Source organism: Melozone crissalis, unplaced genomic scaffold, assembly GCF_028551555.1.
Source record: "Melozone crissalis strain CALT ecotype California unplaced genomic scaffold, PUWL_Pcris_2 ptg000023l_1, whole genome shotgun sequence".
NCBI lineage: Eukaryota > Metazoa > Chordata > Aves > Passeriformes > Passerellidae > Melozone > Melozone crissalis.
Genome location: NW_026535801.1, coordinates 20,604,076 through 20,627,256, shown reverse-complemented (window position 1 = coordinate 20,627,256; position 23,181 = coordinate 20,604,076). Strand labels below are relative to the sequence as shown.

General features: G+C 36.7%; 1 protein-coding gene across 2 annotated transcripts in view; it reads right to left on the bottom strand.

Moving 5' to 3' along the window:
- Positions 1-2,990: 2,990 nt before the first annotated feature.
- SP3 (Sp3 transcription factor) overlaps positions 2,991-23,181 on the bottom strand; it is a 33,169-nt gene continuing 12,978 nt past the window's right edge. For both annotated transcript variants that reach the window (XM_054277691.1, XM_054277692.1), the window contains 3 exons: positions 12,284-12,476; positions 6,446-6,642; positions 2,991-4,757 (listed from right to left, as the gene is read on the bottom strand). In XM_054277691.1, coding sequence (XP_054133666.1) covers positions 4,441-4,757; positions 6,446-6,642; positions 12,284-12,476 — 707 coding nt within the window. In that variant the 3' untranslated portion in view covers positions 2,991-4,440. The remainder of the gene's footprint in view (positions 4,758-6,445; positions 6,643-12,283; positions 12,477-23,181) is intronic.

The following is a 23,181-nucleotide window of genomic DNA, read 5'->3' as shown; positions in this document are numbered from 1 at the left end:
TTTCAGCAATATTTTGTCCATGTCTGTTACCCAACTCAATGGTTCTTTTCTTGTCAGGGGCCACATGACTCTTACCTGAAAGACCTTTACAGAGAAAGCTGTGTTGGATTATGTGATACCACTTATGAACAAATTTTTGCTGTTTGAAAATTATTTGCTATGGTGATCTGTCATCCTATAATCCTTGTAAAGCTATTGTTCTTCACCAAATTTTGTAGCAAATGCAGCAATGTTGCAAGGTATATACAGATGTAAATTTTGTTATATCTGTAGGCATGCCAGGAGTGTGGTCAAGACTTGAACTTTTGGAGGCCATAAGAAAAGCAGTGCTCAAGCAACCAATAGTTCTAAATCTTGCTTTGGAACCTTTTCCTGGTGGTGTCCATCTCATGTTGAGCTCAGAATCTGTGTAACTGAGTCTTCTGACACAAGAGAAGGTATAGCTGGGGAGGGAAGGTTATTTCCTTGCAGGTAATTTCCATAGCATTTTCTGGCAGCTCCACAATAATAAGGCTTGAGAAGGGTACCAACTGTTCCAAATAGAGGCTTGTACAGTGCCAAGATAACAAAGTGAGCTCTGGAATTATGGACACACTGTTTTGAGTCAGAAATGGCTTTCTTTTTCCTTAGTTCCAAGATGAAAGAAGGAATTATATGTAAAATGGCTTGTAAAAAATGCTTCCTTTTGATACAATCTTTTGGAAACTAGAGTACAGAACAACCTGATGCCAACCACTAGTACTCCTGTTGTGAAAAATGGCTCTATTCCTGTCTAGTTAAGTCAGCCGTGTCATCTTCTGCCCTTTTTTGCAGTACATGCCCTACATACCTGGTGTTAATGGTAGTGGTAAAAATCTAAGGAAAGACAGCCGGCTGCTCATTAGCTCTTCACCTAAAGAAAGCAAGAACCACTCTTGACAGGTGACTATTAACTCCAGTCCTTCATTCCCCAACACTCAGAACAACTTTGAGAGAACATCTCAGAGCTTTCCTGAAGCCATTGGCAAGGCTTATCTTCCTGATTCCAGCTGCCCAAAATGCCTAAACCTAAGGCCTGATATTTCGTTTTCAGAAAAGCACAAAAAAGTGCTCTGCAGAGTCCCTTGTCAGAAGAAAATCTGCATAATCAGACCAGAAATCTGGGTCCTCACAAGCCTTTCAGTGTAGATGATACTGTCCTTAGTCATATTGCTCCTTGACCTGGTAATGAACAATGATTAAAAGCTCTTGTTTTCTGCAAGAATCAGTGTTAGTTTGCAACTTGCAAGGATCAAACCATTAGTTGATTCAGGAATGAACACAATACTGAGATTATAGCAAGTGTATGTACAGGCCTTGTACTTACTGAAAGTTGAATCACTGAAATTGGTAATACAGGATGCTCTCATACTCATGCTCTCTTGCAGATTCAGTTTTAAGATCTTCTTATTTAGTGATTACAGAAGACTGTAAGAGATAAAAACCAACCAAGGATCTAAAGGCTACCTTACCAAGAAACCAAACAAGCGAGAAGCCTGACATGAAAATAAGTATGTAAAATGTCAGACTGTACCAGTAAGAAGCAAGAAGCACACCAAGCAACCATTGTCAGGAACTCATGAAGAACTGGAAAGCATTCTACAAAATGCACACTTTTGTCTTAGTATCACATGAATGCCTAGAGGACCAGAAAAAAGGCCATGAGGTAGCAACAATCCTAGATACACCAAAGATCTTGGGCTCGTGAATCTTTGCCCTGGAGGTGAGCAGGGAGCTTTCAGAAAATACTATCCCACAACACAAACACTATGGCTGTGAGCCATTAGGTCCTTTACCTGCAGGCTTTCCATGAGACTTCCAGAGTTTCTACCAAAACATCTACCTTCTGAAGCTTAACAACAACATAGCTTTTTATAAAATGTGCTACCTAAACACTAATTAAAGTAACCACTTGATGTAGTGAACATAAAAACTCTGAGAAATAAAGCAATCTCATCTTCAGTAATGAGGCATCAAAACCCTTGACACCAAAACAGCTTCATCCACATATGAACATCAGTAAAAGTGTCATTCCATAAAACTTGTGAAAAGCAGTTTGAATAAGGAAATAGCCCTCTTCCCTCCCACATAAAATAATGCATTCATGCAGCTACTTATGGCTAAGAGATGAGAAACAGAACCCAAGTATTAGAAACATATTAATATGCTCTGTACACTACAACAGCTTTTGAAAACCAAGCCCATCCACCTGCCTAAAGGAAGCGGATTCAGAGCATGTTAATATATTGACAACATCCACGGAACACTGCAAGTCTAAGCAGAACTGTCTTCCCTCAAGCTGCTGCTCTCATCCCAACCAATTTCATCCTTTCATTTTATTAAACAGACAATTAAACTGATGCTGAATTAACTCCCTTTTCTCTGTACCTGTCAATTCCCGTTGCTCTGAATCTCTAAAAGATTTGCATTAATTTTTTTTCCACCTAATTGCAAATTCAGAAAATCTTTCCTACATGACTTACAGTTTTCATTTTTCTAGGCTGAACTGTGCCTGGTTTATCCAAAATTATCCTGGTCTGTCCTCTGTCATTTGATACTCCAAAACTTTAGACCTCAGAAATAAAAGCTTTTCACTGTCATTAGAGCATTATATACAACCATTACTCTCCTTAATCTCATAGTTCTCACTTAGTCACAGCTCCTTATTAATACTCCATGTGTCAGAGGACTTAAACACAGCCTATAGGATGGGGCCTACATATTCTTCATGCCCTGCTCAACATGAGAGCAAAACATCCCCACTACACCAACACAGCACATTCGTGTCCATGCACGTACACGTGGGGGTTTGTGAGCGAGGAGGTGGAAAATTACAATCTCTGTGTCCCTAGGGAAAGAAAACACGTTTCTGCTTCCCACCACCTACTGCAAAATAATAAAACATCTCAGGCTATCAAGACATATTATGAAATTACACCTTGTTAGTTAACAAGAAGCACAGTAAACTCAAGTCAAAAGAAAAAAAAATAGTGTTTTATTAACTACCACACTGTTATAATACACTTTAAACGTACAATAAGGTAGCCTTTAAATTTGAGGTGGTTTTAAGAATAACAAATGAACAGATTTCCAAATGTTTGTAAATAGGTGAACTGCAGTAATTATTGTTGTACATTTTTTGAAAATGGTATAGCACTTACAGACTGGCTATATAACTTCATTTTGTACATTTTCTATAATTGAAAATATAAACAGTAATTAAAAAATAAAAAGAAAATTCAGCATAATAAAAAACATATATGTTTATCAGTTAAATGTACTGGATACATACAATTTTTAAGGGAAGAAGCAAAAAAGGAAAGATGGCTGATATTTAAATGCAGATTGACTAACCAAAAACTAAACAACAAACAAACAAAAACCTCATAACCCCCCTAGTTCACTATGACTATACCCATATGTTTGGGAGTACTGTCAATATGGAAGTGATTTTTCTTTTGTATTTGCATATGTTATATTTTACTGGTAATTTACATGATGGCTTTTAAGGCCCTGGCATACAGATGTTTTTTTTGGAAAAAGATTTGATAAAAATCACTGCTGAGACGCAATACACCTTATTTTTGGTCCTCCAATGTTCAAAAGAAGGGATATACTTCACTATAACATCTGCCTTACCACCCAAATGCTTCAACCTATACATATTTATTTTTCTTAACATTTTAAGCTTTTTAAACATTGGTTATATTGCCCACCTTGGTTATTGAAAGAATATTAACAAGACATCATTTTGGCAAATTAAATCTTAAACATGGCTTTTCAATAGGATTTAAAAGGTGACTATCCCTAGAGTTCCATGTTAAAATGTAGTTTGCAAAATCTTACAAGAGTAATGCTTAAAATATTGTACATAGTTAACCTAATTAAAATAATTAGCTTCAAAATGACAAGTTGATGAGCTAAGTAAAGCCTACACTATGTAACATTTGCTTGGAAACTTGATTTGTCAGTTATGCATAATAAAAATTCCAGTCATCAAGAAAATTACAAAATTTCTTTTATCATAATGTGATTTCTTTTCACCCATCAACTTCTTTTATCTTACAATAGATAAATACCAACATGTTCTCATTTTTTTTACACTAAACCACACAGGATTGATGCATTTGGTTAGACTACCATTTCCATCGTTAAATTCTTTTTTTTTTTTTTTAATATAACTTGGTAAAATTTCTTCTCTTCTAGATTCCAAAAGTACCTACAAAACCCATGCAATTTTACCATTTTAATATACTATGGAATATCATACAAAGTAAGGCATTTCAGTGTCATGTATAACCAAGTTACTGTCAATCCAAAAATTTTTGCACATCAATAAAAAGATATCTAAGAACTTAGGAACAATATTCTTCTCACTACTGTATAAAAATAACCACAATTAATAGGTATCTTGTGTAATATTTACTCCATTGTCTCGTTTCCCGAAACTGTGACAAGCTGTAAAGGTATTTCAGTGTTGGTAAGAATATCCTGATTGCTGGTGCCAGATGTGTTAACAGTTCCTATTCCTGAAACAGAACCTTGTTGAATATTTGCAAGGATAAGTGTTGTTCCTCCTGCAGTAATCAAAGTATCATCAGATGTTGCTTCTACTGATGCCAGCACTGTACTGCTAGAGTGAATACCTTTTTTATTCTGATGTGTTTTAATGTGTTTGGCAAGATGGTCACTTCTCATAAAGCGTTTTGAACATTCTGGACAGACAAATTTTTTCTCACCTATCAAAGAAAGAAAAAAAAATAATCAAGAACACTTAAAATTAAACTTAATGCTTTTTAGAGTCAGAATTCTAACAAGAATTATACTGAGGGAGAAAGTGATTGAACATGATAAACTTGTGTGTTACATTTCTTGACACCCATACAAATCCCATACAATTTATATAAGAACTGATTTAATTTTCTGTGTGTCACTGAGCTTGGGGAGATCTTTCAGGCATACTAGAGAATATAGCCATCTCATATCCTCAGGCTACTAAGTCTCACTGCAATTATTACCAATAAATAACTTCTAGGAGGAGAACAAAACCTACCAAATGTTGGACAGAGAAGACTCAATCTTGTCATCAATGTCTTTCTTATAGTGGGTGCTGAAAACTAGATGCCATATTCTAGGTGCAGACTAACAGAAGAAGGGAACAATCCCTGTGATCAGGGTACTTGTTTCTGTTGATACAGCTCTGGGTATCATTGCTGCTGGCCTTTGACATGTTCTACTTGTCTATCAAGATTCCCAGGTACTTTTCAGAAGAGCTGTTTCCAACCTCTCCATGCTTAGCCTGCGTTATCCTAAGTGTTAATTCCATCCCAGGTGCAGTACTTTGTGACTGCTCTTGTTGAATTTCCTAGGATTCCTGTCAACCCATTCCTTCAGCCTCCATCTCTCTGAATAGCAGCCTTGCCATCAAGTGCATTGACTGGTCACCCCAGTTTGGGGTCATCCACAAACCTAGGAAGGTTAACAGAAGAATTCTGTTGATTCCTCCAGGTCAATGATAAAAATCTTATAAGAAGTCAAAGGATAGATCCCTAGAGTTCCCTGCATTTTACTGGTAGGCAGGTACATTAGGATTAACCACATCCTCTGAACTGGATCATTCAACTCGCCATTTTTAAAAACCATCAGTCTGTCCGTCCAGATAAACTGCAACCAGCTTGGATTTAGCATCCAAAATGTCTACACATAAGCACACCACTAAGAACAACATGGAATATTTTTCACAGACATCCAAAGACATTTTTCTAAGCAATGTAAATGCTGATAAACACAAAAATTATCTATCTACAGGTTTTTCCAATATGATTTTAAAAGGTAAACACCCTGTTGAATGCAAATATGAATATAGTTTGTAAGAAAACAGATAAAACAGACAACAGATTTTAAACTAAGTGCTCCTTGATAAGGTGGAGTATCTACATTAATTCCTTTTCTTTGTATTAGACAGAAGGAGAAATGTGAACCTGAAGTTCCTAATCGGTGGTCTGACCATGAAACTAAAAGGTGTAGAATGCTGCACCATCACATGCTCTTCATTGATTATAGGAATGATATCTAATCCCCAGGCCACCTAGTCCTCTTTTGTTCTTACTGAAGTTTTAAGTTGGAAAAGAGTTATAATCTGGTTCACACAAATGAAATGCATTGCTGAGCCTGAATCAAAGTATTCTCATTAAGCTACATTAAACATCAGCTTAAATGTCAGTTCTGAATCAAGAGGCATGTTTAATCTCCTCAGACGTACCAAAGATTCCCAAGTGTATAAATAAGATTTAGCTGATTTTAGAAAAATCACACTGCCTTAAAATCAATCCAATTCAAAGATCTGTTCTCCTCTTAAAAGTTATTTATCCAAGCTCAGTCCATATCACTCCTTTAGCTAAATACACCAGAATCAAAGACTGGAAACCTGTGTGCGTTCTTCGGTGTCGCTGGAGCTCATCGCTGCGAGTGAACCTTTTGCCACAGAACATCCAATTACAAACAAATGGACGCTCTCCAGAATGCCAGCGGAGATGAGCTCTCAAATGTGAGGTCTTCCCATATACTTTGCCACATCCTGGTATGTGGCAAATGTGTTGCTTCTTTTTTCCCAAGTTGGAGCCTCTGTTTAAAAAAGAAAAAAAAAGAGAGAGAGAGAAGTTATTCATTCTAATACATTCCTCCAAAATACTGGTCATATACATACATGGGGATACATATACCACAACAGATCTGCAAACCAACCCAAGAAACTTCATTTCTTGTTTCCAATACAACTGGATTCCAGAACACTTCATAAGGAGCTGGAAATGAATTCTATAATGCTATCCCAGCTCCACAGAAAATGATAAATTCAGCTGTGTGTGAAATGTATGTGATAGAAGCATAATCTTTAAGAAGCATACATGTACATGAAGTTGGAAATGCAGTTATTACAGCAGTTTGTACCACTTTGATGCTGAAGGGTCCCTATTTTACATTTCTCAGAGTTTCAGGCTTTTACCATATCAAAGATAGCTTTGGCAAAGAAAAACACAAAGTACTGCAACTGCCAAAATGGACACTGGAGATTCTGGCAACTGAGTAGAGAACAGATGGGACTTCTGGCATCTCAGGGAAACCTGAGAATCAGTTTGGGATTTGAAGGCAAGCAGACTAACCTGAATGCTTTCACTAAAAGAGGTGAAAGCTGATCTTGCTGACGTTTAAACGAATTCCTTGGTTTTCCAGTTAAAAAACAGAAATTCATCACAATGAACACAGAATTCACAGATCATATAATCCAGGCTAAGCTTGATGCTTATTTTAAGATGCTGTCTCACTGAAATGGCAGGTGACCAGGGGAAGCACCTGATACAACAGCCTAATTTATTTTTTTTAATCAAATCACAAGCGATAGACCCAGAGAAAGAGATCAGTCTGGTCAGTGCAGGGCATCATGATTGATTTCAGCCAATTTAAGAGTTTGCTACTGCTGAAAGGGGCACTTCAGGGAATAGGTCTGGCTGACAACATAGCTATATGAATGGTAAATGCTGGTACAAGGGAGGAGATTGAAAAATGCAGCCAGGCCATCAGGCCACCTTATTCCTCAGCAACATTAACTTAGAACACCGTAAGTGGATTCTGAAATTACAGTCTTGGGTGCTCCATCCTCCATGACTGATTATACAATTTTCAGCTGCTTCCCCATGGCAATTTTTTTCTTTAAACTGGGTGCTTTAGCTTCTGGTTTACATCTAACAAAGGTTCAGGGTAAAGTGTGGACACACTTCAAGGAGCTAGCAATTGCCACAAGCATTTCTGAACATGCACAAAAATGAACTCACTCTAGAAACTCACAGTATCTAAAGGGGATTCCAACCTAATCACATATGTACCCAAAACATTACAGACAGTCCAGAAAAGAAAGGAGATAAAATCCCATTAAGTCCTTGGAAATGTTTCTACAAATTCTTAATATAGAGCAATCTTCATAGTGTTTCATTAGTCATTTTATCTCAAAAGATAAAAACATCACCTGTACCTACTAATTATTTGTCATGACAAATACAAGGTTTGATTTCAGAACAAATTCAATAGAAGCAGAAGCAGAGTCCAGAAGGCTTTTGATCCTGTTGCAGCAGGAGAATCATCTAAGGACTTCATCCTCACATCTTCTCCAAACAAACCCTAGTGTCTTCCCCTCCACAGAAATTAGTACAAATATTTTGTAACTTGGCATGATATAGTACAAAAATTGGATGGAATCAATTTTTCATCAAAATTCAATTTTGACGTCAAAATTCCCTCAGAACAATGTTAATATTTCTAGGTCAATCATTTGAAATGGCTTCTTCACCTCTAGTCTAGACTGAAGGAAACCAAGGTTCAACTCATGGTCATTACTGTGCATAGCTGATACAGAAGACACAATTGTAAGCACCTCACCTAACTGCTGACAGAATTCCTTAGCACACTCTGAAGTTCCAAGTGAGGGGGAAGCTAAGAGTCCACAGAATGAAACTCACAAGACTACTGTGAATTAGCAACTAAGTGTATTTATTCTATACAACTTCATATGGGCACCTGCATGTTTGCTTCATGTGTGCTCTAAACTAACAGGATACAAGCCAAATTCTATCTGGACACTTTGCAGCTGTGACAGTCTGGCACTATGCCCTAACACATGATGCTGAGAGGCCTTTCTTGCTGCCACCATCACTGAACAAATGTATGTGACTCCAGCCTACTCCTTGAGTGGAGTTTAAAAACTAATAATATTAAAGTATTTCCATAGTACATTTTAGCTTTATGAAGACTGGATATGACGTTTCTCAATAACCAGGCAGACTGCCAGAGTTTCAGCAGGAAACACCTTCATCCACTGAGAAACTGGACTTTATATTCAGAGCATTGCCAGCAATAACATTGAGCATTTCAAGGTTAAAACACACACTCGTTAATTATTTGAAGAATGTGGTTTTTAGAGTTACATAGCTGCAGTGGTACTCAGAAGCACAGCTCCTCTATATATCAGACAGTAGTAGCTATATCTCAATGCAATTCCAGATGTAATTGTTAGAAGGGTGAAATCTCTAGGTGCTACTGAGAGGAGACTAAACTTTCTATTTAACTTCAGACACCTTAACTAGAAGCCTAATACATTCTATTTGGAAACAGAGTCATCCTTTGAGGCAAGTATGTCTCTGTCCACTTGCTTATTCCCCATTTATTATATAAGCTTGGGGCTAAAAGATATAAATTTACAAATCTAATACATCATCTTCTTCCCTTCCTACTTTCCCTCCCACCAAGTAAGGCAAAGATGATAGTGGCTTCCCACTTCACAAAACTGGTACAAATCTGAAGACTGCAACGTAGTTCAATTCCAAAAGCCAACAACAAAAACCAGAAAGAACTTCTCAACTAGCCTCTGAATCCAGAGCAAGCAGCAAGAAACACCAAAACAAACACTATATGATAAATGAAATTATGATGAAGTCTGCATATGTGAAGCCATTTTCCTTTTCCTTCTCCATTCAGAGCATAGGAACAATAGTATTAATTGAGTGAAACATTATTCAGCTTTTTCACACTCATTTAAAGTACTTTTCTTGTTTTAATAGTTACATGTTATTTCTGTACTATGCTAAATACAAAATCATTAATTTCTCCAGGGCTTTTTTATTCCTCATCATAGGTACTGATAACACTCACAGTCTCTAAGAAAACATTAATGGTTTTATCTTATCATCTTAACATTTTGGTATGGTGAACCTCAACTAGTGCAATCACTTTGTATCTCCAGCTATGAGGCAGAAAGAGATAAAGGCCAAAACTGTCAAACATCCACCAGCTTGAGGCATCAAGGTTAATGTAGTAGAAGCATATTTTCTCAGAGTACTCTACATGTTCATAGTCTGCTCAATCAAGTTCTTCACAGGAATGAACTCAGTACTTCTGCAGTGGAAAAAGTGGGGTATATAGATCTATACCTCCAAAGTTTCAGAGCCCTGTTGCTGCAGTCCTGTGTCTTGTTCCCTAAACACCTCCCAGTTGCTGCAATAAGTGAAGCAGGTGATAATCATTACACAGCCCTGAATCATTCTCTGTCAGCCATCCCATCCATCAAATGGCCCTAATGCCATTTGAAAATAATAGTATGCAATCAAGTAATTTGAAACCAAGTGATAATGCATATACACAAGGAATTAAGTTAAAGTTGCCCAGGATATCTTAACTAAGCATTTGCCCGATCTTAAATTTTGCAACTTTAACAACACTTTAAGAATTATGAATGCTATCTGAAAGAATTTACAAAAGCACATGTTTTACCATCTGAAACTCTGCAAATCACCAGCAGAGTTGAAAGACTAATCAAAACTCAGAATTCCAGCACTAGGGATAAACAGGTAACTCTAGCAGCTACGGAATACTAACACTCAAATATTTTTTCAAGTGGGCTTATTCCTTTCTCCCAAACTCTGAAGGAATTCTGCATTCTGAAAGTTGCTCTAGCAACTATAAGCACTTTCACTCTTTTCTGTTTCCCCACCATTGTCTCCTTCATTATCCTGTTTCTCTTCCAGTTCTAATTCTTCTCACATCCTGACTTCTTGTCCTACTTTTCCTTGTTACTTTGTATGTTTGATGTGTCCAGGCCTTCCTTTACAGGGGATTTCAGATTCTCATCTATCTTAACTCTGTCGTAGCTCTTACCTCAACTCGTTCCCAAAAATCGCATATCTGAGTTTTCAGACAGACTACACCCTTCTCCAGACTTCCCAAATCATCTCTCAGAAAGATTCTCTCACGGCCTGAAACTTTCAAATTTCATTTTATAGCAACTCCACTCAGAAGGAAGAGGATTTTACAGTATAGATTTATAAATTAAACCACTGTAGTTTGGAATAGAGCATGAGGAAGATTAAACACCTGGAATCTCTGTTTCCTAAGAGCACATGCAGTGCAAATCACATTCCCAGAGTTTCTCCTGAAATGAAACAAATCTTAACCCAAGGTGTACTTTGGGCAGATTTTCATAGCAGAGCCAGAGTTCACCAACAACTTAGAAATGTCTGTGCCATGTTGTAGTGAACTACACTTAGAAATTTAACAAGAGGAATCTGACGGACAAAGATGCTGCATAACCCACAAATATTATCACCACCTTTGCTGGTGATGTAAATGTATCAGAGTCTTTTTCTCTTCAACACACTTAATGCTTACTCAGCATGGCTATCTGAGATATCACCTCCCTGTGCTTGCAAGGCAGGTATCTAGAATGTGCAGCAGGAACTGACAAGAGACTTGACAAGAGAAATAACTCAGCCAGTGCTATTAGAACTCTTAGCGCCACTGGACACTGAGAGGCTCTTCAAAGACATTTTAGTGATTTACACTATAGTTCCCAAATAAATAAAGATCTCCATTTTAGTGAGGAAACTGATATCAAAATGGACAAATTTTAGCATATTAGAAAGAAGCCCCTGCACAATTCTCTCAAGCACAAACACAACTAAATATTTTCACTTGTAAAAGGCAGCTTATTACCCTACCCCTTTCATATTCATAATCAAGGCATTCAAAATAAGTGTTTGGAAGTAAAATAAAATCTTCAGAACAAAAAAATAGTAATATTTTAATGAGATGCACAATAATAAAGCATAGGTTCCAATGCAACACTGAAGTTTAATGAATTGGAACTTAGTACCTCTTTGTTATTCAAGTCTCACTTATTTTGACTGAAAACAGTTCAAAATTTTTTATTTAGAAATGTTATACAAACCTTGCTATATTATACAAAACTTGTTTTTCCTAGGAACCCAGTGAATAAAAAAACCAGGAAAACTGTATTTTTGTAACACTCCAAAGCAATTAAACTGTGGAAAACTGCTCAATCACCGAGGAAATGCAGGAACACAGGATTTAATCAAGTTCTTGACATATGATAGGAAGCTAATTACAGATGTGCATATTCCAAAATATTTCATTTTCATATTTTTAGGGCAATATTCTATCCCCCTTACTTGTACTAGGTGACATCTAACTCCAGATTTTTTCAACTAATCTCATAGGAGTAACCCAGAAAGGATGGAATAATCTGCTCTTTCATCTGCAAACCCCAAAATGGAAGTGGTAGTCCTTTATTGCATAGTCTCCTTTGCATAAGCCTGTAGTTTCCTCTCACTGCAGACAACTGCTGTTAACAAAAGCTCATTTTTCTTGCCCATTATTCATTTTTCATCATTAAATGTGTGATGTGACACTGAACTTTACATACCTTCCACCACCTTCTTTGCAGTTGGGACATGTACATGCCACTCGTCGCAGTCTTTTCCCCTCCTGATGTGGTTGGTCCCCTTCCTCATCTACAACCTGTACTCTCAAATGTGTTAGATCATTAGTATTCAGTGTAGAATCACCACTGAGCTGCCACTCTTCTGGATCAGGATCCTCTTCTTTAATCCTAATATCTGGGAAAAAGAACAAACACAGATCTGTAAGTAGCCCATTAAATAGACAGAAAGGAAACCATAATGATCAAATGTTTTTATTCTTGAGAGCACTATGCCAGTCAAAAGTCAACAACCTTAAGTGCATTCTGACATTGCTTCTGTGCCCTTGTAACCTGTAGTTAAAAGTTTATCTTACTATACATTTCAAAGATAAGCTATAACAAAGTATTATAGTTTAAGTTTGAACTGTTCTTGGGGAGGAATGCTGTCACCAGGAGACTACTGCTTGCTTGAAACTTGGGAAAAACTGAGGAACAAGAGGCTGGACAGAGGTTGAAGAAAATGTAAACACATGTTTCAAATGATCCTGAGTATTTCTGTTTCCACAGCATTTCTGAATTAGCATCACATGTAGTAGCAACAGCCTTCCTCAATGGTCTTCAGAAGGTTTTAGCATGCACAGAGATACATACAGTAATGTGAGAAATCAATCTAATAAAAGGTTTTCACCTGAGAAAGACTGAGATACCTAAGGAAAACAAATAAATTAATGTTTTTGTTCCATTTCCCCTTTTCATCTGAAATTTATGTCTTCGGCACAATACATAGAAAACATTTGGAGAAGAATGTTATTCAGCAGCATTAGACAGAGATAAGTAACAGATGAGCCACATCAATGTTTTGATATACCAGCAGCCAAAGTAGGTCTTAGCAGTTTTTTGTATGCAAAAAGGCCTCCTAGTTATTCCTTATAGGATGGACATTTGCAAATATGTGTACCCTCTCCCTACAGAGCATTCATTCAATCTAATCCAAGAATTAATTACAGCGTCATAACAACAACTGTTTTAACAAATTTACATTTTAATAGGAACATCTTCCCCTCAAACACTATTCTGCATGCCCAGTGGACTCCAAGTCTGAATTCCAAAAAAAGACAGTTTGTATGTATTATTTTAGAATGCTGAACCCCAGCCCCTTCTTTGGTTCAGCAGAGTAGTCTACTTTGAATTTTTTCTGTGAAAATGATTAGCCACTTATTAGCACAAACTAATAAGCAAACAAACATAATGTAGTGTTTGGTTTGTTTGTTTGTTTTTAAGCTTCAAATTAACATCTGTCTATCTTTCTGGACACATTCAAGAGATGCTTTTCCAACAAAACAAACCCAATTATCATGTAGACTTTTATCCTTAAACACTGAAAGCTTAAGCATTTGAGCTTTGTGGCCACTCTTGAGTTCTTTCTGCGAGTCAGTGCATCAGCCATCATATCTTTGTAATGAAGACAAAGCTGCAGATTACCTGCTAAAACATAAGAAAAACTGTGCTGGGTCATAGGATGAAGAGCATCCTGTCCCAGTAGAGATCAGGAAATAAACCAATAACGAAGTATGTAAAGAGTAATGGTTACCTGGTCTACCTTCAAAGTCATCTCCAGTATTCATCTGCTTAGAGATAAAGGATATTGCTACACAAAAATTTGCTTGATGCTAATAGAGTCTCAGCCTAGTCACCCCCAACAGCACAGTCTGCCTTTCTTTTGCACACATACAACCATATACAGGACTGCCCTGCACCCTACATCACTGATGTAACTACAGTTAAAGTAATTCTCTACAAAATCACTGCATTCAGAAGAGAATTACAGGTCAAAACCAGGGAAGTCTAGAATATTTATCTGGTTTGGCTGCAAAAGTCAGTGTTAGAAATTAAGTTTGCATGAATGGGACAGGCTCTGAGCTGTGGGAATCCAGAAGCAAGCAGTCACATCTACTGATTTTTTACACACGTGATACAACTGTGATAAGCTTGCCCAAAGTCACCTGCACACCTTCACTGTTACCATCACAAGTTCACAATTTCAGACAGCACCATAATAAATATCTTTCATGTGAAGACCTAGAAAACCTGTGGCGACTTCTGGTCTTCTACACGAGCCACCAAACTACTTTGCTACCAAATTAAGCTATTTTCTGAGACTCAGCTAAAAAAATAACTTTATTATCTGTATGTTATAAATAAAATTGGTTTTATATAAGCAAACATTAAACCATGATAAAACAAAGTTTACAGATTTATCTTTCAAATAACTACTAAGTATACTAATGCATTTTAGAGCAACTTTAGAAAAAAGCAGAAGCCTGATTCACTCTTGCACAAAAGGGCACATAACAGGAATTTAAATACAGCAAGGCTGCCAGCACAGGCCAATGCAAGTCTCCAACCAGTTCTTTAGGACTGTTGGAGACATTATACTCCAAATTCTTTTACCAATCAAGTAACACAGAGTATACACTGTATAAATTCTTGTTTTATTTAAAACAACAATTAAAGTACTGTTAATAAAATAACATACAGTTTTTAAAAGGTAATTTCATTATGATCTCCCTAACATTAGAAGTGTGCCTTCAAAGTCAGTAGCTGAATCCAGTTAAGACTGCATTGATATACTTCCAAAGAGATATGCAAAGATGAATGGAACAAATTAGGGTATGGATCTGTGCTCCCAAGACCCAACTCCACTACTGAAGTCAAACATTCCATATGATTTCTCCTATTACACTGACCTCCCAAAGTCATACTCTAATAATAGAGATACACATAAGAGTAGAAGCATGTCCAAGAAGTCTATTACTGCATGCCAGTATCTATGACTTTCTACCTTCTATGTCATGTCTGTTCCACTTTACAAGGTTTTGTCATGAGTTCCTTCCACTTTTTCATTACTATCTCTCTGTTTACTCCCAGTTTCTCCCAGTCACCACCATTCTTTCAGCAGCACAGAGACTTATAATAGTTCTATAATGATTGATGCATAATTGGGAAACTCACTTGGACAAAAAAAAAAAAGGACAGAAAAACAACCTAACAGTTGAGGATACTGCAGAAGACAACAATTTGCATAGATATACAATAATTTATAGCATTATTCTAAAAAATGCAAAACTGAAATGAAGACAAATAGTACTGTGTTTTTAATTTTGTGCTGTGCTTTCTGGTTATCTTGGTAAGGCAGAAAGTGTAGCTATTGCTTTAGTTATTCATCAGGAGTATCTTCTACTCCTGGCACACAGAAAAGTACAACATAAACTGGCAATTTACAGGCAGGACTTTTTAATACTTATCTGTGTACACTATACTTCAAACAAAACAAAACTAGAAGAAATATCAATAGATAAAGTGTTTATAGAACCTCTCCAGGAGTAGTATAGCAGAGAGTCAACTGCATCAAAACCCACAATGAATGTGATTGCCTTAAATGAGGTCCTCAGAACCAATGAGTCTACCTATGAGTAGGTTTTTACATTATTTCAAGAGATAAGGTTAAAATTCCACCAGTATTTTTTGGAAGGAGGAGGAGGGCCACTCATGAAGCTGTTGAAAGGGCAAACTATGGAGAAGAGCTGGAGATTATGTGTTCTCCAATGCAATGGTATCTGAGATGAAAATTCATGTAGATACCAGAGATTACATGTCTCCCCAATGCTCTTCTAGATGTGCTCTATTCTAATTCAGCCTCAACTGAGAGAATTCACATAAACTCTGCAAAAAAAGAGGCCTAAAATAATTTTTATAATCCATAAAGTCATGACAAGATGATGCAAACACTAGAAAATTTGAGGCTACTTTTGTCTTCTACCAAGGCTAAATAAAGGTTACATTTTCTTCATTAGTCTTTTATTTCCATGCTTTCAAATTTCTATATGCCCTTACTTTTAAATTCGAGACTTAGTTCTAGGTAAGCAAGAAGGGGAATTTTAGACAAAGATATTGTTTAAAACTGCCAATAGATTCTGAAAAACATATATTGTGTTCAAGCTCTGCTTCCTGTCTAGTGTGCTAGATTTGGTTTAGGTTTGGCTTTTCCAAGATGGAAATTGGGATCTTGGTGAATAATTCTGATCCAAAGGTAGTATTTCATAGTCACAGAAAGTCCAGAGTTGGCTACAATAGGGAACAAGATTGAGTACATTTGGCAAATGAAACCAATAAGCAAGAGATTTGTTTAAAGTGTTTCAGAGAAGAGTAACTAAACTGACAGGATGAAACAATGCAGATGGAAACACAGTAAACTATTCTTGAGTACATGTGAACTATAATCTAGGTGGAGAGATATATTGTTGCCCACTCCTGTAGCCAGGTCATTTACCTACTTCTCCAGGTATCAGATGAATGCATCAACTAATCTTCACATTATGTCTTGGTCTGTTTCAAACAGAACTTAAGAATATGCTATTTTCTTCATCTATGGAAAAAGTTTTAGTTTGCCCAAGAGCCACAGAAACAGGGGTAAACTGAGAAGGGAAGAGGATGCAGATTTTTTAATATATCTGCCTTTGCAGAATGTCACAAAGGCACACTTTATTACATTATAACAGTCTGCAAATTGTGAGCTTCCAGTTCAGCTGCTCTTCCTAGATGCTGAAAGCCACCCTGCGCTTTCACTCAGCCAAGCTTTACAAGCTCCTGATCAGAGAAGCAGAAATATGGTTTGAACTGAAAAAAGATTTTCAGCAGCACTGCACATACCTTCCCACCAATTTCCTCATAAAATCACAATTTGACTGCCATTTCAATTGTTTCTGATTGTTTATTTTTCCAAATAGGGGCTTCCCTTCCTACCTTTCCCAAGAAAAGATATGTAAAAGAGATGTTAATTTCCACTTCCTTTCTATCTTCTCCTGTTGTTTTCTGTTTTCTCTACAGTTCAACCCACATTCCCTTGGAATTTAAATTTCCTAAGACACTGTTCTTGTTCTTCCCCATCTAAACTGAACTATCTAAATTAAACTTCCTCTACTAGCTGACCAGCTGTTCAAGCCTTTCAGACAGGAAACTCAACAGAAAGAATGATTTTTACTCTGATTTGTCCCCAGATCTTAAGTGTGAATTTAGACATTTTTATTACACAATAAATTACAAGGCAACATGAGGTACACTGCAAAGCATCATCTTGAAATACTGGTGAACCTCAACTCAGAAAAAAGACTGTCATCTAGATTCAACAGCTCTAAATCAGATTTTAAGTTTCTGAGGAAAAATAACTGTTGTGTACAAGCCTAAGAGCAGGACCTTACAGTACTCAAGCAGTACCAGCAAAATTATTAAAAACACAGTAACAGATTTGTTTCCTTGCAAGAAATGCCACACAGTGTATTGCCAACTGATCCTATACATTACTCTAAAGCAAATATTTAAGTATTTAAATGATTAAAGTTCTTCAGGCAGTGCTACCTCAAGGAACACACTATGCATCAAGGAACAGTTACTTGCCCTACGGTAACTGTACTCACTTGAGATGTCTACAGATTCTGGATTCTAATACACAGTAATGCCTGCTCCAACATGCACTTACTTTTTCTATTCTCCTCAAAGCTGAACATCTAAGAAGGTCTAACTAAATAGGGGAAGAAGAGTTGACCATGCTTGATACTGAAGAAGCTGCTAACTCCAGAAATATGTAAGGAAAGCAAGAGGACAGCGAATTCTCTGACCAGGAGGACGAAATGTTTCCACATAGAAGAGTATCTGATTGCTACTGGGGTCAAACAACAGAATTGTCAGCAGTAATTCAGGAAGACAAAACTGTTCAGTAAGTGTTTCTGTCCTGTATTTAAGTAAAAGCCAAATAATTGTCCTACTACTAGATGACAATGAAAAGCTTCCCACTGACAGTAAAAACAGCTATGGAAGTAAACACTTAATAAATCAACAGAATGATAATTTTCATTTGACACTTTTTAAGAGAAGGCTGAAGAGCTCTCCAGTTTTAATGCTGTGAGCCTTTGGCCATGTGAATGCTCCAGTGGGTTTGAAAAAAGTTAATACTGTGATAACACTGAAAAAAGTAAACAAAGACTCAAAGAAGTAGGGACAGAATTAGTGCACTCAAAATGCAATTATATGAACAATTAGATTAAAAACTAATTTTTTTATTTAAATCAATGATGACACTGTTGTTGATATAATATACTTGAGAGTTCTGCACAGCAAGTGTCTTACTAGGATACAGGAAAACACTTTGATTAAATGAAGTACAAGACATACTTGGAATACATGAATTAAATACTGGCATGAAATTTAGATGCAGGTTGAGAACTATCATTTCTCTATGATAAATTATGACAATGCCATTGACAATGTGCATTTTGATTATCTTTTACTCTTGAAATTACTGCCTTTTGAAAAAATATGAGTCTTCTACAAGCAGTAAAAGACAACCCACCTACAACCCAGCCTGATCTTCAAGAGGGCAATCACAACTAGGGTCCTGGTGAGTACTCCTAGCATTATAAAAGGACTGTCATTGTCCTTGCAAGAAATTTCAGATACTTTCTATAAGCCAGATGCACTGACAAGTTTGGTTCTGATCTCAGACATCAGAACAAACTATGTGATGCTGCCAGGAAGTTCAAAAGGCAAGAAAACTGCACAGGACCTGAAACAATGTCCCTAAAGTGCTGAGACTGAAAAAAGACAGAAGACAAGTTTCCAGCCTTCTTCTTACATTGTAGCAGTACTGGAAATAAAATCTCTTCCCTCTTTCACTCCATGGATACTTGCCATAGATCCCCACAGGTATATGAGAGTATTCATTTTGTGCCAGGGTATCTTGCAAAAGGAATGTGTACCTGAAACTGGTAATATACTCTTTTGTGAACATCCTGAGGATATCTGAGACTAAGGTAACTCAAGCTAACCCCCTTAGCTCTTAGAATCTATACTGCACTCCCAGACACTCAGCATACATGACATATATTTACTTAGGAGTAACATACGTGCAAAAAACTTTCACCTTCCCACCACCAGCTGTGAAGAAAATTCATTAATAAGCAGTTTTGGAACAAAGAGGAGAAAAGCCCATGAAGCACTAATGTAGAGGAAGGATGCAACAATTCAATATTTTCAAGAATTTGAAGAAAAAAGATCATTCTATTCCACAATAGATATTGCACTAAAAAATTAACCAGACTAACTGAAGTTCTGCAAACTTTAAGTGAGATAATTTACTATGTGCTGTTATAAGCACAACTGCGAAACACATAAAAGCATGATCATCTAATTCTTCCACAATTTATTAATTTCTTTTGAAAATGATGCTAAAATAAGGAATGTAATTTAAGCATGCTGACAGCAAACTATTTACACAAGATTGGTACATAAATAGCTCTAATTCCTACACTAACTTAAACTCATCCGTTTCCAATTTAATTTTCATATTAAGAAAATAGTGGGGAGAATTGTTTCAACTGTTTTGATTTTGTAACATAAAAACTAAATGCCTCAAATGAAAATTGGATAGCCAGAGAGAGACTTTGACAGATAAAAATATTTACTAAACATCACTACTTCAGTTTACTTCATGCATTTCATAAGACTTTTCTCTTATGTAAATCAGATTCTATTTCAAAATGATACCATGCCCTTGTCTCAAAGTCTTGTTATAAAGAATGCCTTAGAAGGAAAAACTGCATAATTGAAATTAAAATTAATAAGGTTAAAAACTGAAAGTTATAAAGAAAAAAACTAAGCTGTGAAACACTGAAAACCAATCAAAACTGTTTGAAAAGTTCTAGATGCTGGAAGAAAGCTATGCTTTAAGTAGCACTCTGCACTACTTCATCAGAAACACTAAAACATTGAAACAACCATCCCAGCAAGCAAAACTGTGAATACTTCATTTTTTATTTATTTTGTTTCAGCATTTAGACTGTTTTAGGAAACAGATATTAGACCAAAGCCTCACCAGGTATCAGCAGACAAATAATAAATTGTCTCTTGGGCAACTATTTACCTTGAAAACTATCAGCCAATTTTTTGGTCAAATTTAGAGTAGCTGAATTACTACGGCGTGCCAAAGCCGTCAGACTGCAGCAGGAGTGGGATGGGATGGCATGGGAGGGGATGGGATGGGATGGGATGGGATGGGATGGGATGGAGCTGCCACCACACACAGGCAGCCACTCCCACTCATACCAGCTGGGCAAGCCAGCTACAGCCCTGACTGTGGGGTCAATAGCAGGAAGATGAGTCCTTCAGGAGCTGTGTACACTCCTGCAGAACAGCAGCTGGGAAGAGAGACGTAGGAATGAAGACCTCAGTGTTGGAGTGACACTTCAGTCAACTCTTGAAAGGAATCCATTTGACTTGATTCCAGCTGTAGACCAACCTGGAAAACTGCTTGTAGGCTAGAGTTTTTTCTATTAAAATAAATGAATCTTCCAGGTGAGTGTGTCTGAGTTGGTAAGCAGTAAAGTCCATTCTCAAGGCAATGCTACCTTCTTTCATGTCATTTGCTAGTGTCTTCAGGTGCTACTGCAATGGTCAAAAGAAGTATGTAAAAAAAATTATCCAGCATCCTATTACAAGTTATTGCAACCTATACAAGACCTGGTAAAGGTCTTATATAGATTGCATATATATACATATATTTGGCTTGATCCCAAGCCATTTTTTCCAGGAAATAACCAATTCCAAACTGATTCACTACATTAATAAATTAACTGAGACACTATTACAATTAGAATTTTATTAACATCATTAAGTTTCCTTTAGCTGGACAATGGCTTGAGGGCAGGGGGAAAATCCAGTAACTTTAAAATTCTTCCAAACTGACAAAACTTACAGGATCAGAAACATGAAGGCCAAGTTGGTACATTTCAGTTCCTGAAAGTTTTCCAAAATAAACACTACATTATATGAAATGTTTGAAGAAGAAATCTATATAAACATGCTAATAAAAAACTCCACCTTTCTTGACCAGGCAAGTCACTAAAGAGTAATGTGAACTGTGCATGTAATGGCTCTGTTTGTTATACAAAACACAGTATTTTATTACAAACTGCCAACAAAAGAAGTACACTTCTAGAGAGCTTTCTCAGGTTTAATTTCCTCTCAAGACCAGAAGAGTGAAGCCAATACTCAGGTGAGAAAGGTGTCTCCCTGCAGTGCTTAACATATAGACACTATTTGGTACAGCTTTTTGCTAGAAAAGCAATGCTGAGGAGTCCTGGCTGTGAGTAACCAATACCCTTCCCCTGGTCACCATAACACTGAGCACAATGAGGGATATGAGCTCTAATAAACATCCTGAGAAAAAAAAGCTTGGCCAAAATTTTCCAGAACAAATTCACTGCAATGTAGGTCTGTGCATACGTATGCCTTGTAGAATGGACATTTTGGTGCAAACTTAATTACTGGACATCTTTTGAAGAAAACTGTACATTTACTGGACAAAGCTATTTGTTTTGTATTAGGGTTTCAATGGTTTTCCATTATGTAAACAAAATGTAGGACCTAGGTAAAAACATTTTTTCCCCCTCACACACAAGCACAGTAAAAACATCCTCTGCTGCCTACCTGGGGAGTGAGCCTTGGAAGAACACCACTCACACAATGGGCTGTAACAATGAAAATCTAAAACCTAACTGCTTTCCCAGCCACACTGCTAACAGAACAAAGTACGTTATTTGGGCTTCAGATAATTACCAGCCATCTCTGACACAAAACTAGGAATATGGTCCTTTTATTTTTGCCCCAGGTAGACAAATTTTCTTAAATGAAAACAGAATACAGCCTGACTCTATTTGGTATGAAAGGAGTGCATTATCCAGCTTGGGGGAGAAAAAACAGGGAAACCCTTCTTATCTTGCTTCAAAGCTCGTTGGTAGTGGACAAAAAAAAAAAAAAAAGGAATCAAGTAGCTTCACACCCTTGAACTTCTCTTGTTCTGCTGTCTCTTCCACTTGCCTTCTTCTTTCAGTTTAAAATTAAACTGTTTTTCCTTATTTGTAAAACAACAATATACTTCTGACTGAAAAAAAGGCCCCTATGATTTCATAATCTGCTTCTAATTGTGTATTTATTCTCCAAACTGAAGAAAGGTTGTGAGGGGTTATAAATAAGAAGGAGAGGAACACCTCTGAAAAAGATTCTCTCAGACAAAACACCAGATGCATATGGAAAAGACACTGAAAATCAATCAAGATAATTCATGGTATCATTTTGATTCTGTCAGCAGTGTCACACTGACCATTTTTGTGGAAAAGAGAGCTTCTTCTAACATAAAGGAAGGGCCAATTACATTCTCCCCAAATTTAGGGACGGGCAGTTTTAATACCTTCCAATCCATTTATTATTCCCAGACAAGTGGGAAAAATGTTACTATAAATCTCCACTTTATTTTTAATATAACCAGGTGTTTATAGCTATGCACTTCAGGCAAGAGTTTCTGCTATTCATCCAGTACTTCTGCCTATTTAATCACATCTCCTATTTCCCATGTAGTCTCTTTCCTTCCCATGTGAAATTCCTTGTAGGAGAATACAGTTAAAGAACACTTGATGGAACTCCCTAGCATTTTATTACAAACCACCATTGAAACACTCTTGAGAATGATCAACAGACAAAATGATACACACCACAGATCAGACTCACCTATTTTAAGAAAACAATATTTCTTCTCCACCAAGACAAAACACTGTGATACTCATAATTAATGATTGTACTATAAAATGTAATACAAGTAAGCAGTACTGAAAATTCACACATACTCTTAAGCATAGCCTCCATTTTGATATATGCTTGTTTCACTGACCCTTACACAAGTGCCCTACATCATAGTAACATTGATAGTAAATCAGAAGGAAATTAATTTAATGAAAGAGCAGATGAATAACAGCACCTCAGGGAGTCTGAAAATTTTAAGAGGAAAAAAAACT